Here is a 14368-nt window from a genome sequence, read left to right as displayed (position 1 = left end):
TCGCGAAATGCTGAAGTTTTAACTTTCCATCGGCATGCGTTAATAAATTTCATAACTCTCACCAGTCCTTGCTCCTTATTTGCGGCTAATACCTCAGTTTGTCACGACGGCATGAATGAAATGTTCATGAGTTAGTGAAAATGCCGAACTGCAGTTAAAGTCAGCCATCCTGCTGATTTTGATTCAGAAGGGCACTTTTTTGTCAGACGGCTCACCGGTCAGGTATACATCCGTGCTAAAATATCAAGGTGAAAGTCATCATAGCTTGCGTAGAATAGACCCAGCTCCCAACCCAGTGCAGTGTTTTATTAAAGGGATAGTTTGCCCCAAAATTCTGTCATCATTTACTCATCTTTCGCTTGATTATACCCTAAATGACTTTCTTTCATCTGTTGAACACAGAATAGGATATTTTAAAATATGTTTGAAACCTCTATTGCTCCAGGTGCTCCGTTTTCCCCCACAGTCCAAACACATGCACTATAGGTGAATAGGGGAAACAAAATTGGCCGTAGTGTGTGAGTGTGAATTTGAGTGTATGGGTGCTTCCCAGTGCTGGGTTGCAGCTGGAAGGGCATCCGCTGTGTGAAACATATGCTGGAATAGTTGACGGTTCATTCTGCTGTAGTGACCCCTTATAAATAATGGACTAAGCCAAAGTAGAATGAATGAAGGGAAACCTGTAACCATCGATTTCCATAGTATTAGTTTTTTCTTACTATGAAAGTCAATGGTTACAGGTTTTTAGCTTTCTTCAAAATATCTTGTGTGTTTCATAAAAGAAAGTGAAGGATGAGTAAGTGATGACAGAATTGTATCCCTTTAATAAAACACTGCTGGACTCATAAAGGTTTGGAACCACATGAGGGTTCATAAATCGTGAATAATTTGAACTATACCTTTAACGCCCGATTCACACGGGGCTTTAGCATCAACTCTTGACGGAGGGCGTGTCTGAAGTTGTGGCTGGCGCGATTGTCATAGCAGTGTCAGCCAATGAAATTACTCCGCATTCGGCTGCTGTCTGAGCTGGGGTAATTGCATAAAGCAATCTGATTGGCTGACGCTTCTGTTGACGCCTGAGAAGTTGAGAAATTGGCAACTTTTGCAGCGAGCAACGCCACTGAAGCGAAGCTAACAGATCCACAATTCAGTTTGGCAACGCTTGACATCACCCATTCAAAGTGAATGCGAAGCATTGACGCGGACGCCCTGTGTAAATCGGGTGTAAGTATTAATTTAAATAGAAAATGAAAAACATAATATTTATAAAATAAATGTAAAAATCCTTTAGAATTCGATCTGAAAGCCGACTGTTAAATTCAGGTGTGCCGTTTATATGAAAAGAATTGGATTTTAAAATGTATTTAACTTTTAATCAATTTTCATATATTAAATATTCATATGCATATATTTTTAATACAAATAATATTTCAATATAAATAGTTTTATTGCATGTTCAATTAGATTATTAAACATAAGCCTGTTTGTGTAAATTAAATAGTTTAAAATGTAAAATTAAAATAAAAAAAAATCAAAGAATACTGCATTGTTCATGTTTGTTTCCGATGTTTTTGAGTGTTATGCTGAAATACACACCTCTAGTGTGTATACACAACTCTAGTGCATGAATCTGTCGAGTGTGTGACGTTTGCGTTCACGTGTCCATCCTCTAAACTATAGCTCATGTTTTATGGAGCACAGAAGAGGAGGAAGCTTGTGAAGCCCCTCCCTCTTCTCCGCTCCGCCCACTCATGGTTGTTTGTTGGTCTGTCTGTGTGTGTGTGTGTGTTGCTCACTGTTGCTCTAATACAGTTTTTTTTTCCCTCACTTTCCACACTGACTCTCCTCTTTCTTTCACACTTTCACTTGTTCGGCCCTCACGGCACTTTTATTAATTGCATGCCTTTCTTTCGTGTTTGTTCCTTCCGTATTCCTTTTCATTGTATATTCTTTCTTTCTTTCCTTCCTTCTTTCTTTCTTCTGCTATTCCTTCATTATTTATTTATTTCTTTTCTTTCTTCCTCCTTTCTTTCTTCTGCTATTCCTTCATTATTTATTCCTTTCTTTCTTTTCTTTCTTCCTCCTTTCTTCCTTCTGCTATTCATTTTCTTTCTTTCTTTCTTTCTTTCTTTCTTTCTTTTTTTCTTTCTTTCTTTCTTTCTCTCTTTCTTTCTTTCTTTCTTTCTTTCTTTCTTTCTTTCTTTCTTTCTTTCTTTCTTCCTCTTTTCTTCCTTCTGCTATTCCTTTTCATTATTTATTCTCTTTCTTTCTTTTCTTTCTTTCTTCCTCCTTTCTTCCTTCTGCTATTCCTTTTTATTATTTATTCTCTTTCTGACTTTGCTTTTTTCTTTATTTCCTTTCTTTACCTATTTGTTGTTATTTTTCTTCAATGTCATGTTTTTTTCTCTCTCTGTTTTGCTTCTCCTATCCTTTATTCTGTTCTTTCTGTATTTGTTCTGGGTTTTTTCTTCCTTGGTTTGTCGTTTATTTTCTTGGTCTTTATTTATTTTCTATTTTATTTTTTCTCTTTGTCTTTGTTTTCACTCTCTCTCTCTTATTGCATATTTTCATTCGGTTTCTTTTTTGTCTTTTCCACCTGTCTTGTTTTTTTCTATCATTTTTTTTCTTTTCTTTCTCTCTTTGGTTTGTATTTCATTCTGTCTTTGCCTATTTGTTTTTTTTCCTGTGTTTTTTTTTTTCTTTTTTCCTTGCTTTCCTTGGTCTTTATTTGTTTTTTTCCCCTTCATTTTGTGTCTGTTTTCTCTGTCTCTCTATCACATATTCCCATTCTGTTTCTCCTTCTCTTGCATCTCTCTCTCTCTTTCTCTCTCTCACAGTGTTCTCTGCCTCGTTCTGTCTGGCTGGGTTGTTCGTCGGTGGCAGAGAGTCTGTGTGCTCTCAGGTGCCTGCAGAGCCTCCCCTCGTCCCGCGCACACAACCAGGTTCTGCTTTCGTCTTCAGCACCTCCTGCTCCTCCTCTGTCTGTCCGTCTCTCCCTCCGTCTGTCTGATCGTGTGCATGCATGCATGTGTGTGTGTGTTGGCTTCTTGTCTCTAAATCTAATAATTGGTCGACTGATCTATAGACAGATGGATCTATAGACAGATGTAGGCTTGTCAAAAACTTCGGTACCAATTGATACTAAAGCTGCACAATATTGTGATATTTAGTTTTTCTTTTATTTGTCTTTGTTTATTTGTGCTTTTGAATTGCATCATGGGACCTTGATTTTTCTTCCAACAACTTTAAACCTTGAAAAGTTTGATAAGGTGACTTTTATTGACAGTTTGCAGTCATATATTGTCTGAGTTGGTGTTATATATTATGCTACAAAACCTTATAATAAACTGCCAGTACATTTTCTGTTATTTACAGACTTGTTTCTATATTATTTCAAACGACTAAAATGTCATTAAAAGTCACTTTGTTAAACTGTGGAGTTGAATTTTCAACATCAGAAGTTAACAGGGCAGAGATCAACATCCCATAATGCAATTCACAACCGTAAATAAAGGGAAGACACTTGTGAATCACAAAATACGGAAACTGTTGATTAATGGATGTTTATTACAGTGTATATTGCGAATTATTAAAACTATTTAGGTAACTCTATTTGGGAAGAATTTGTAATTTTTCATTGATAGGGTTTCTTTATTGTATTAATAATTAAATACAATTAATGTTTGTTATAGCTATAAATTGTATTTATTTTTGGCAAGATTTGCTTGAAATCCTACATAGTCACTGGCAGTAAGAAATCTTTCACTTTATTATGTTTATACCTTGCATGTCTTCTGAAATATTTTCTGCTTTATTTTAATCCCACATCATGCGACACCATGTCATGTCCGCTAAGATTTGAGCGATGTTGAGAACATTGACACTTCTGATTGGCCATTATGTTCACTCACTCAACAGAAATGACTGTGATTGGCCCTGAAGGTCATCATTTTACCACTCTTCACCGCTGTTCACTAAGTACAAACAAAAATAAACAAACACTGGAGTGTTCTTAAAGACGCGTCAATCAGCTGATCTGTCTGTGAGCGGATATATGAGCGATCCGCTGACACATCAATTGTTTAAAATGGTCGATTTTGGTACCAAAGTCGATACTTTTGACAATCTTAGATGTCTATTTTAGTCACCTTTTATTTTGGTCAAATTGAAAGGAAGTGCAGTTTACATGAGCAGGAAGGACAGATTGTCTGCTTTCACTTGTGTTTTTTGACATCCTTACTCTCTCTCGCTGCACTAATCACGCTGCATGTGCATCTTTCTGCTTTGCATGTCTGTTTGCGTTAGTCTCGCCACCTTATACCTGAACGTTTCCCATTGAGAAACACACACTGACACTTGCTAAAGGTGTCACAAACCCGAACAGTCCATTTTTAATAACACTAATTCCCTTCATAAGACAATTGGTGGTTCATTGCGCTGTGGCAACCACTGATGAAACAGGAACTAAGCCAAATTAGAGTCAGTGAGTGAACACGTTTTTAAAAGAAATGAATTGAGCAGTCACACATTAAAGTGATTAAAAATCAGTCATATTATTTAGAAATGTTAGAAAAGATTTCTATTAAATAACTGTTTTGTACTTTGGAATTTCTTTTAATTGTCACCAAAAAATCTGAAGCAGAAGCATTTTCAACATTGAGGATCTTAATGAAAAAATGTTTTATGAGCAGGTAAAATGTATTAAAATAGAGATCAGATGTTTAAAATTGTAATAATATTTCACAATATTACTATTTTTACTAGCACTATTTTATTAGTTCATCCAAAAATGAAAATAATTCATCAATTACTTGTTTCAAACCATTATAAATTTATTTCTCCTGTTAAACACAAATGAGGATATTTAGAAAAATTCTGTAACCATTGACTTCCATATTTGTATTTCCTATTATGGAAGTCGATGGTTACCGGTTTGGTTAAAGGTTTGGAACCACTTGAGGCTGAGTAAATAGTGAGTAAATTCATTTTTGGGTGAACCATCCCTTTAAATCGCTTCAGTTTCGATTAGCATAACAAGCTTCTATTGATAATTTAAAGTCTTATCAAAACAAATGTTCGGCTGGTAGTGAACACTCTGTTCCACTCCGCTAATTCAATAAAAATAAACTAGTTAAAATGACATACTGTGATACCCAATTTAATGTTTTTGATGCAAATAGTTCAGGATAATTAAAAACATATTATTCACATATCACACCATAGTTCAACCAAAAATGAAAATAACTCCCTTATCGTTTACTTGTTTTTAAACCATTATGAGTTTCTTTCTCCTGTTAAACACAAATGAAGATATTTAGAAAAATGCTGGAATTCTAAAAACCATTGAGTTCCATAATATTTGTTGTTCTTATTATGCAAGTCAGTGGTTACCGGTTTTCTTTAGTGTTCAACAGAAGAAGGAAATTCGTGAAGGTTTGGAACCACTTGAAGGCAGGGCTTAATTTGTGCCGGAACACTCCGGATCCAGCACCTCTGAAATCTGATCCGCCATCTCATTTTACCGATCTCCCTCAACCACACTCCTCACACGTCCGCTGTTCACTTTCACTTTTTTCCGTGACACCCCTCCACCATCCAACGGCCCGTATTCCTACCACACACCCCTTCCCCCCCGGCCCCCGCTCTCTACTTTCGTGTGTGGACACCTGTACATTAGAGGTGTGAACCTACACTGGTCTCACGGTTCAGTTCGGTTACGATTATCATGCCATCGATTCGGTTCAATTCAATATCTCGGTGCATCACAGTGCATTGACGATGCTTTCCATACACAATTTTATATTTTACTTCACAGGCGCTGTTCACCGATGAGTGACACTGATAAACTGCAGCGGCGCGGTGTTGCCAGATTGGGCTGTTTTGGATAGACATTTCGGTGGGTTTTGGATAGTTTTTGGGCTGGAATTAGTCAGCTACATCTTGCAACACTGCAGCGGCGATCACAGCTGATCCATGATAGACGTGGTGGATAAAACCACATGCTCGTTTCTGTATCCAGAAGTATTGCTGTAACAGCCGAGAGAAGAGGATAAGTCATGCAACCGGTCACATGGGACACAATGAGAGAAAGAAACTGAGTTTACTTTCATTCTCTCAATCACAGTGAAATAGAGGCTTCTACTGTAAGAGTCAGTGAAAGACTGTCCAGCAAACACACACACAGTGAAATTGTGCAGTTTCTGCGTTGTTAAAGTAGTTGGAGCGTTGTAAATACACACGCTCACCTCCCTTGCCATAGTAAGCTACGGTGACATGGTGCATATGAGATAAATGACGTCAGTATACTGAATCGATACTGAATTGTCCACGTCTGCATCGCGGTGCACCGAAGAAACAATTAATTTTGACACCCCTACTCTACATCCTCTGGTAACATGCTGGATGCGTTACCCCAATCTGTTCCTGGACCTCGCAATTCACAAATTAAGCACTGCTTGAGGGTAAGTAAATAGTGAGTAAACTAATATTTTTGGGTGAACTATCCCTTTAAACAGATTCAGTCTTGAGTAGCATAACAAACGTCTATTGCTACTTCAAAGTCTTATCAACACAAATGTTTGGCCGGTATTGAACGCTCTGTTCCCGTCCCCTAATTCAATAATAAACAATCCAATGACAGCAGTTGATATGAAATGCTGTGAAACCCAATGTAATGCTTTTGATACAAATAATTCAGGATAATTAAAAGCGAATTATTCACACATCACACCATTGCCAAACGTTGTCGTCTCCAAGTCAGCTGGCAGCTCGTAGTGCTGAAATAAAACAATATGCATTAATAAATTAGACAATGTGCAAAACTGACTTCATAAATGCACTAAAGTCACAGATTTTCAGGGTTTTTTATTAAATATCTGAAAAAATATTGAAAAAATGTAAATAAATTGTTCACATAAGTGAATATTACTAAAGTGATACAAAATAAGTCCTGCAGCTCAGTGAGGAAATTATATACGGTCAGGCCTGTAATTATTCATTAATTCTGACTTGTTCAAATGTAAATAAAAGCTGAGAAATATGTTTTCTCCTCAATGATGGCTCTTGTACACCGTCTTGATATCTTTTGGATGTTATTTCTGGTCCAAAAAAAATTACTAGTTGAATAAAAGTAACTAAGTCAGATTTTGCCAGGGGTATGGAAACTATATGCGTGTGAAACGAGCAGGTCACGTTTTTCCATCAGCGTTCTTTGTATGTTTATGTTTGTAGGTTGTATGTGTGCATGATTAGAACTCACCGTGTGCTTAAATACAGAGCTGAGCACACACTGAGCCGACCAATCCAATTAAAGCAGTAGTTCAGCTGAAACGTTAAGCCCCTCCCCCTTACTTCAGAGTTTGTTCTCCAAAAATCTGATTTGATCTGATCTGATCTGAGTTTTGGGAGGTACGTTTGTGGTGGTTGTTTCTGTATGTGTTTGTTAAGCTGCTTTTGGGTTATTCGGGAATGTTTTACCCAGAATGCATTGTTCTGAATGCTTTACTAGCATGTTAAATCTCTCGCTCTCTCTTGTGTCTCTGTAGAACATGACAGTGATGGAGTCTCAGAATAACACAGATGACGTTTCTCCAAAGAAGACCACAGTTTTCAAGGTGTGTGTGTGGCTGTTTCTGTCACACAACATGACTGTAGACTGTAATGCAGGTCGCACACCAGAAGCGTCACGCAGCGCCATACATTTCAGAATTCTAACCATAGGTTTCTTTCAGGGTACACACACCGGCGCGGCAAATCGGCGGCTGTCCGCAACGCCCAGCCACGACTCGGGACACTGTTCATTTCTCTGCCCTGTCACAGAGCGCCATCTGATTAGTTTCATGTTAAATATCATGCAAATGTCCGCGTCTGGTGTGTGATGCTTTTAACTGTCATGTGCGCGCCGTGTCGCGGCGCTTCCGGTGTGTGACCTGCTTAAGGGTGTTAAAATCTACTATATAATAATTAATCAATAAGCTAATTGAAGTATTACAACATGAATGTAAAATAATTAGACTCTGGTTACATTTTTTTTTGTCACTTTAGTATTCTGATGCTGTTGAAAGATATTTTTAGCATTTACATTGGTCTGTGGGTTAAGTTAGTGTGAACCATTTTCAGCTAATTCGTTTTGGTTTCATGACCCTTTAAGGTACTAGTTGGGTTTAGGTTGGATTAGGGATGTAGAATAAGATCATGAAGAATATGTATTTTATATATGCTAATAAACTGCCAACATCTTAATAATAGGCAGGTAATAAGACACTATTTAGTAGTGAGAATTGGTCCCTGTACTAAATTGTCACCATTATTTTATATGCAAAACATTTTATAGCTGAATAACAAAAAGCTAAAATCCAACTCTAGTTTAAACTGAGTATGAAATTGGGTTTGGCATGCTTTCATTCTCCTGTTATTTTTCTTATGTTGTTGTTCTCTGTGTCCAGTTAGGGAACGGTTCAGTGGCGGGTTCGAGGAAGAGGCCGTCTCAAGGGAGCTTCGATAAGGAGAAAGATCTGTGCATCCAGCTCTTCGACCAGTGGTCAGAATCGGACCAGGTGGAGTTTGTGGAGCATCTGATCTCACGCATGTGTCATTATCAGCACGGACACATCAACTCCTACCTGAAGCCCATGTTACAGAGAGACTTCATCACCGCGTTGCCAGGTAACAAACTCACACTTCAGCAAATCCTCCTACTGAAGCGCATGCATAAGCCGCATCCAAAATGTGTCTGTCGGCACTCAGCTAGAAACACCCACTTACACACACACACACACACACACTGATCAGAACCTGCAGAGACTTGTTTGTTTGCTTGTTTTATGGAATGTTTAGGAGTGGGTAAAACTTATGATGATACGTGGAATAAAAAGTGATATTTTGATGAAGTGTAATTTTAGCAGAATTACTTTTAAAATGTAAAGTATTACCATCAGTGATGCTAAAATAACACTGATTGAACACTTTAACATACATTCTTCTACATTCATTATTTTCTTTTCCTTTTTTTCTTATTTAACCTATTAAAATTTGATTTATTAAAATAATGAATGTAGAAGAATGTGTGTTAAAGTGTTAAATCAGTGTTGTTTTAGCATCACTGATAGTAATATTGTAGTTTATATTGATATTTTGGATTATTTTTGTTTGCTTTCCTGTTTTCAGGTTAATACATTTTTATTTTTGTTCAATATTGAGTCATTTTGTTGTTTTTTGGATATTTATTTTTTTCAAATTGAAGTGTATATCATTCTTCATGTATATCCATATCATTTATGTATATTATTTTCAAATTGTCTTTTCAGTTTCAGGACATGAAAGTTAAACTAACTGTAAAAAAGGGTATATCTGTGAATCATAAATAATGATTTACTTAATAAATACATAATTACTTTTTACATACATACATGCATACTTACTAAATAAATAAACAAATAAATAAATGCTTATTTACTTAATAATTACTTATTTCTAAATAAATACTTAATAAATCCTTACTAAATAAATGTTAAAGGGCTCAATCAGTGTTATTTTAATATCACTGACAATAATATTCTAGTTTTTATTGATTATTTTTTGTTTGCTTTTCTGTCTTCAGTTTAATACCTTTTTAATTTTGGTTCAACAGTGAGTCATTTTGTTGGGTTTTTTTGATATCTTTTTCCAAATTAAAGTTTATTCTTGATGTATGTACATATAATTGATGTATATAAATTTCAAAACGTCTTTTCAGTTTCACAGATTTTAGCACATGAAGTTAAACGAACTGTAAAAAAAGTGCAACATAATTTACATTAGTATTAAACATACATTATAGTATATTACCATAAGCTTAAGTCTTATGATTTTATGATTTTATATATATATTTAGTAATTTTGATATGTGCTTTTATTTTATACATTTCCTATATACCTTTATTTTTGTTTATTTTTATTTATTTATTTATTTATTTTGTATATTTATTTTACTATTAGTTTTTATTTTATTTCTAGTTTTTAAGAGTAGACAGCTAACACTCTGAGTGGATCAGTAACTCTGAGTGGATCTGTGTGTTTGCAGCTCGGGGTCTGGATCATATCGCAGAGAACATCCTGTCGTTCCTGGACGCTCGCTCTCTGTGCTCGGCTGAGCTGGTCTGTCGAGAGTGGCAGAGGGTCATTTCAGACGGGATGCTCTGGAAGAAGCTCATCGAGAGGATGGTGCGAACGGACCCTCTGTGGAAAGGCCTGTCAGAGCGGCATCAGTGGTAAAAGAACACACACAAAAACTTAGTCCTAAATGTCATAAACTTAGTTACACCTGCACGATTAATCGATTTTAAACCGAAATTGCGATTTGAAAAGGTGCGATTTATTTTTTTTATTTTTTTTTTTTCGAATCACAAAAGCTGCAATTATTTAGTGTGTATGTATGTGTGTGTGTGTGTGTGTGTGTGTGTGTGTGTGTGTGTGTGTGTGTTTGACCTGCTTGCGTAAGTTAACATAACCTTTTTGGGCTGTTACAGCATTACTTGTGGATCCACACACACACACACGCACGAGCGTGTTACTCTGCAGCATGAGTTTTCTCCACCGTGCCTATTGCGGATCAGCTGTGATAACCGCGCATTATAAACTGTAACCGTGGCCATGAATAAAGCCAGAGCGGCGCTAAACGTTAGATCCAATCGCAGACCTTTCTGTTGACTGCAGGACCAATCACAAACGAACTCACTTGACAATGCTATTATTTAAAAATGCATTTATTTATTTGCTAGAAATGCTCGTTTTGTTCTGTGCATGTACTTCAGTTTTGTTTGATACATTAAAAAAACAGTGCTTTCTTTAAACGGGTAAATTTAAAGGTACAGTACATATATCTGACTGCTTATATTAAAGGACAAAAATATATTTCAAATAATATACAAATATAAATGTATTTATAAATTTAAACATTTAAAAATCAAGATTTCCTGTGCTGTGAACTAAAATCTAAAATGGTGTATGGAGAGCATTGTCAGCGCACCATGAATGTCATGAAATCAATATGAAAAATTTAACACAATGTAAATATAAAGGTCTTTTATATCTATATACAAGATTTTATTTTTAATTTACTTAACTGAATTCAAAATATGCCTGATCTCGGAGCATATTCTCCCCGTGTTGCTGTGGGTTTCCTCCAGGTGCTCCGGTTTCCCCCACAAATCCAAAGATATGCGGTACAGGTGAATTTGATAGGCTAATTTGTCATTAGTGTATGAGTGTGTATGGATGTTTCCCAGTGATGGGTTGCAGCTGGAAGGGCATCTGCTGCTTAAAACATATATTGGATAAGTTGGTGGTTCATTCCGCTGTGGTGACCCCTGATTAATAAAGGGACTAGCTGTTTATTTTCTTAACTAGTTATTTTCTTAATTTGTCATGACAAATCTATTGATAAAAATGGTTTTAAATACACAGAAGCGTAGTGTAGCGTACTTTGTGATTATGCTTGGTCTTTCTTTGGTGCTATTAAAACCACCACATCGAACCTGAAGCTTTTTTATGAAATTATTGTAAATCAAATTTTAAATCTCAATTACAATTTTGATTAGATAAATCACAGTGCAGCCCTAGACGTAATGATATTTCTGCTATACAAACTGTAAACTCTCCCTCTACCCCAACCCTTCCCCTAAACTCAAACCTCAATCTGCATTTTTTACATTTCAAAATACTTCATTCTGGGATATTTCTAGACGTGGGGACTAAAATTGAAGTGACACAAATTTCCGTAAGTCTGTGTATATTCAGATTTAAGTCCCTACTAGGATATAAAAACCAGTGCACACACTAGTTTTCATTGCTGCATTGATTCATATTAGGGTGAATCTGTGCAACAGTTTAATCTCATGTTCAAAAAACAGACAGTGGACTTCTAAGTCTGTTCTCCAGTAAAATGTCAAAATGAGGTATTAATTATTATTAGGTAATGAGATCGGCCAGATAAGCGAGTACCGATCGAGTCATTAAATGTGATTATCAGCCAATCGATCGGAGCACCTCTACTTTAAATGTCACTTTAAGCTGAATACTAATATCTTGAAGAATATCTAGTCAAATATTATGTGCTGTCATCATGGCAAAGATAAAAGAAATCAGGTATTAGAAATGAGTTATTAAAAGTAGTACGCTTAAATGTTAAAAATCTTTCCTTTAAACAGAAATTGGGGGGAAAATCATCTCCGTTAAACACCTTGAGAAATACTTGAAAAACAATTAAAATTTCACAGCAGGGCTAATAATGTTGTCTTCAACTGTAGATAGAGTAAATAAAATATTCAGAATTAATACACACCTGCTATCACACCTCCGGTACGAATCAGTAACCCAAGTTTGTCAATAAATTGTACATGTATAATGTGTAATTTGTTAGTCTGTTTCTTGTTTTTGCTTTTAAAACTCATTACTGTTGACTGCAGTGGCACAGATTTAATCACATGCCTGAAGAAACCTGACATCTGTGCATCGAAGTGAATCATAATTAGTGTTGACAAACCCAGATGTTTACGTGATGATTGTCAATCCTGTCAAATCACAGGCCTGAGCTGTCAGCGTTTTATTTGTGCAAAATGATGCGCTGGGAATATTAAGGATGCATCAGACGCACAAACAGTCCGACTGACTCATCATAACAAGCGCTGAATCATTGCGGTAATTTATGTGGCTCATATTTTGCTGACTGGTGCTTCTCTTGTTTTTGTCTCCAGGGAGAAGTATTTATTTAAGAACCGAACAAATGAGGTTCCACCCAATTCATACTACCATTCGCTTTATCCCAAAATTATACAAGACATTGAGGTGAGCATTCGTGTTACTCTTTTTATTTTTAATGGTCCATTTATTCATCCATGCATCCAGCTTTCTCTTCATCCATTCAGTGTCACACTATTATTTTACACTATTTTTATGTGTTACACTAGCTTTCTGAAGTTTGCAATTATTAATCAATTTCTTTTTAATTTTTTGAATGGTTTAATCAAAAATAAAATAAAAATGATGTCACTTGATCCATTAAAAATCATTTGATGATATGAATAATACTAAACATTTAGTATTATCAAAAAATGTGCTGCTAAATATTTTTGTGGAAACAGTGATGTGCAAACAATTCAGCATGGATTATTTGTCTAAAAAAAAATGGAGAAATTATTCCACAAAAAAAGCATTAAAATAATAATAATAAAGACTATTGTAATGTTACTAAATATTTGTATTTAAAATAATAGCTTGAATCTAAACTAATCATTAATAAAGTAAGCAAATGTTGAAGCGAATTACAAGTGTTCATAGTGAGCTGTGTTTACAATAATCTTGTGACATAAAAAACAACTTGCAAGTGCTCTTCCTCATGAGAATTTAAGCGTAAATTTTAAAAAACTAGCATAGAGTGCTGTCTGCTGTTTAAAAACTTGTCTAGAGCGCCACCTGCTGTTAAAATCAAGCCTAGAGCATTGGCTGCTGTGAAAAACTAGCCTAGAGTGCTGGCTGCTGTTAAAAACTAGCCTAGAGCAACAAAAAACTAGCCTAGAAAAAAAACTAGCCTAGAGTTCCGTCTGCTGTTAAAAACTAGCCTAGAGCACCGTCTGCAGAAAACAAATCAGCCTAGAGTGCCGTATGCTGTTAAAAACTAGCGTAGAGTGCCGTCTGCAGTTGAACTAGCGTAGAGCACCGTCTGCTGTTTAAAAACTAGTTTAGAGCGCCGTCTACTGAAAAAAACTCGCCTAGAGTGCCGTCTGCTGTTAAAAACGAGCCTAGAGTTCCGTCTGCTGTTAAACTAGCCTAGAGCGCCGTCTGCAGAAAAAAAATCAGCCTAGAGTGCCGTCTGCTGTTAAAAACTAGCGTAGAGTGCCGTCTGCAGTTGAACCAGCGTAGAGCGCCGTCTGCTGTTTAAAAACTAGTTTAGAGCGCCGTCTACAGAAAAAAAACTCGCCTAGAGTGCCGTCTGCAGTTAAACTAGCCTAGAGCGCCGTCTACAGAAAAAAACTAGCCTAGAGCGCCGTCTACAGAAAAAAAACTAGCCTAGAGCGCCATCTACCGAAAAAAAACTAGCCTAGAGCGCCGTCTACAGAAAAAAAACTAGCCTAGAGAGCCGTCTGCTGTTTAAAAACTAGCCTAGAGCGCCGTCTGCTGTTTAAAAACTCGCCTAGAGTGCTGTCTGCTGTTAAAAACTAGCCTAGAGTTCCGTCTGCTGTTAAAAACTAGCCTAGAGCGCCGTCTGCAGTTAAACTAGCGTAGAGCGCCGTCTACAGAAAAAAAACTAGCCTAGAGCGCCGTCTACAGAAAAAAAACTAGCCTAGAGCGCCGTCTGCTGTATAAAAACTAGCCTAGAGAGCCGTCTGCT

At 36.4% G+C, this 14368-nt stretch overlaps 1 protein-coding gene across 2 annotated transcripts in view; it reads left to right on the top strand.

The window, feature by feature from the left end:
• Positions 1-14368, top strand: part of fbxw11a (F-box and WD repeat domain containing 11a) — a 36355-nt gene that overhangs the window by 5513 nt on the left and 16474 nt on the right. Inside the window, exons 2-6 of one of the 2 annotated variants that reach the window (XM_056472450.1) lie at positions 2841-2945; positions 7548-7616; positions 8448-8667; positions 10064-10250; positions 12735-12825. In XM_056472450.1, coding sequence (XP_056328425.1) covers positions 2841-2945; positions 7548-7616; positions 8448-8667; positions 10064-10250; positions 12735-12825 — 672 coding nt within the window. The remainder of the gene's footprint in view (positions 1-2840; positions 2946-7547; positions 7617-8447; positions 8668-10063; positions 10251-12734; positions 12826-14368) is intronic. The other variant, XM_056472451.1, reaches the window with a different exon arrangement.

Source organism: Danio aesculapii, chromosome 14 (assembly GCF_903798145.1).
Source record: "Danio aesculapii chromosome 14, fDanAes4.1, whole genome shotgun sequence".
Lineage (NCBI taxonomy): Eukaryota > Metazoa > Chordata > Actinopteri > Cypriniformes > Danionidae > Danio > Danio aesculapii.
This window is presented reverse-complemented; position numbering and strand designations above follow the sequence as displayed.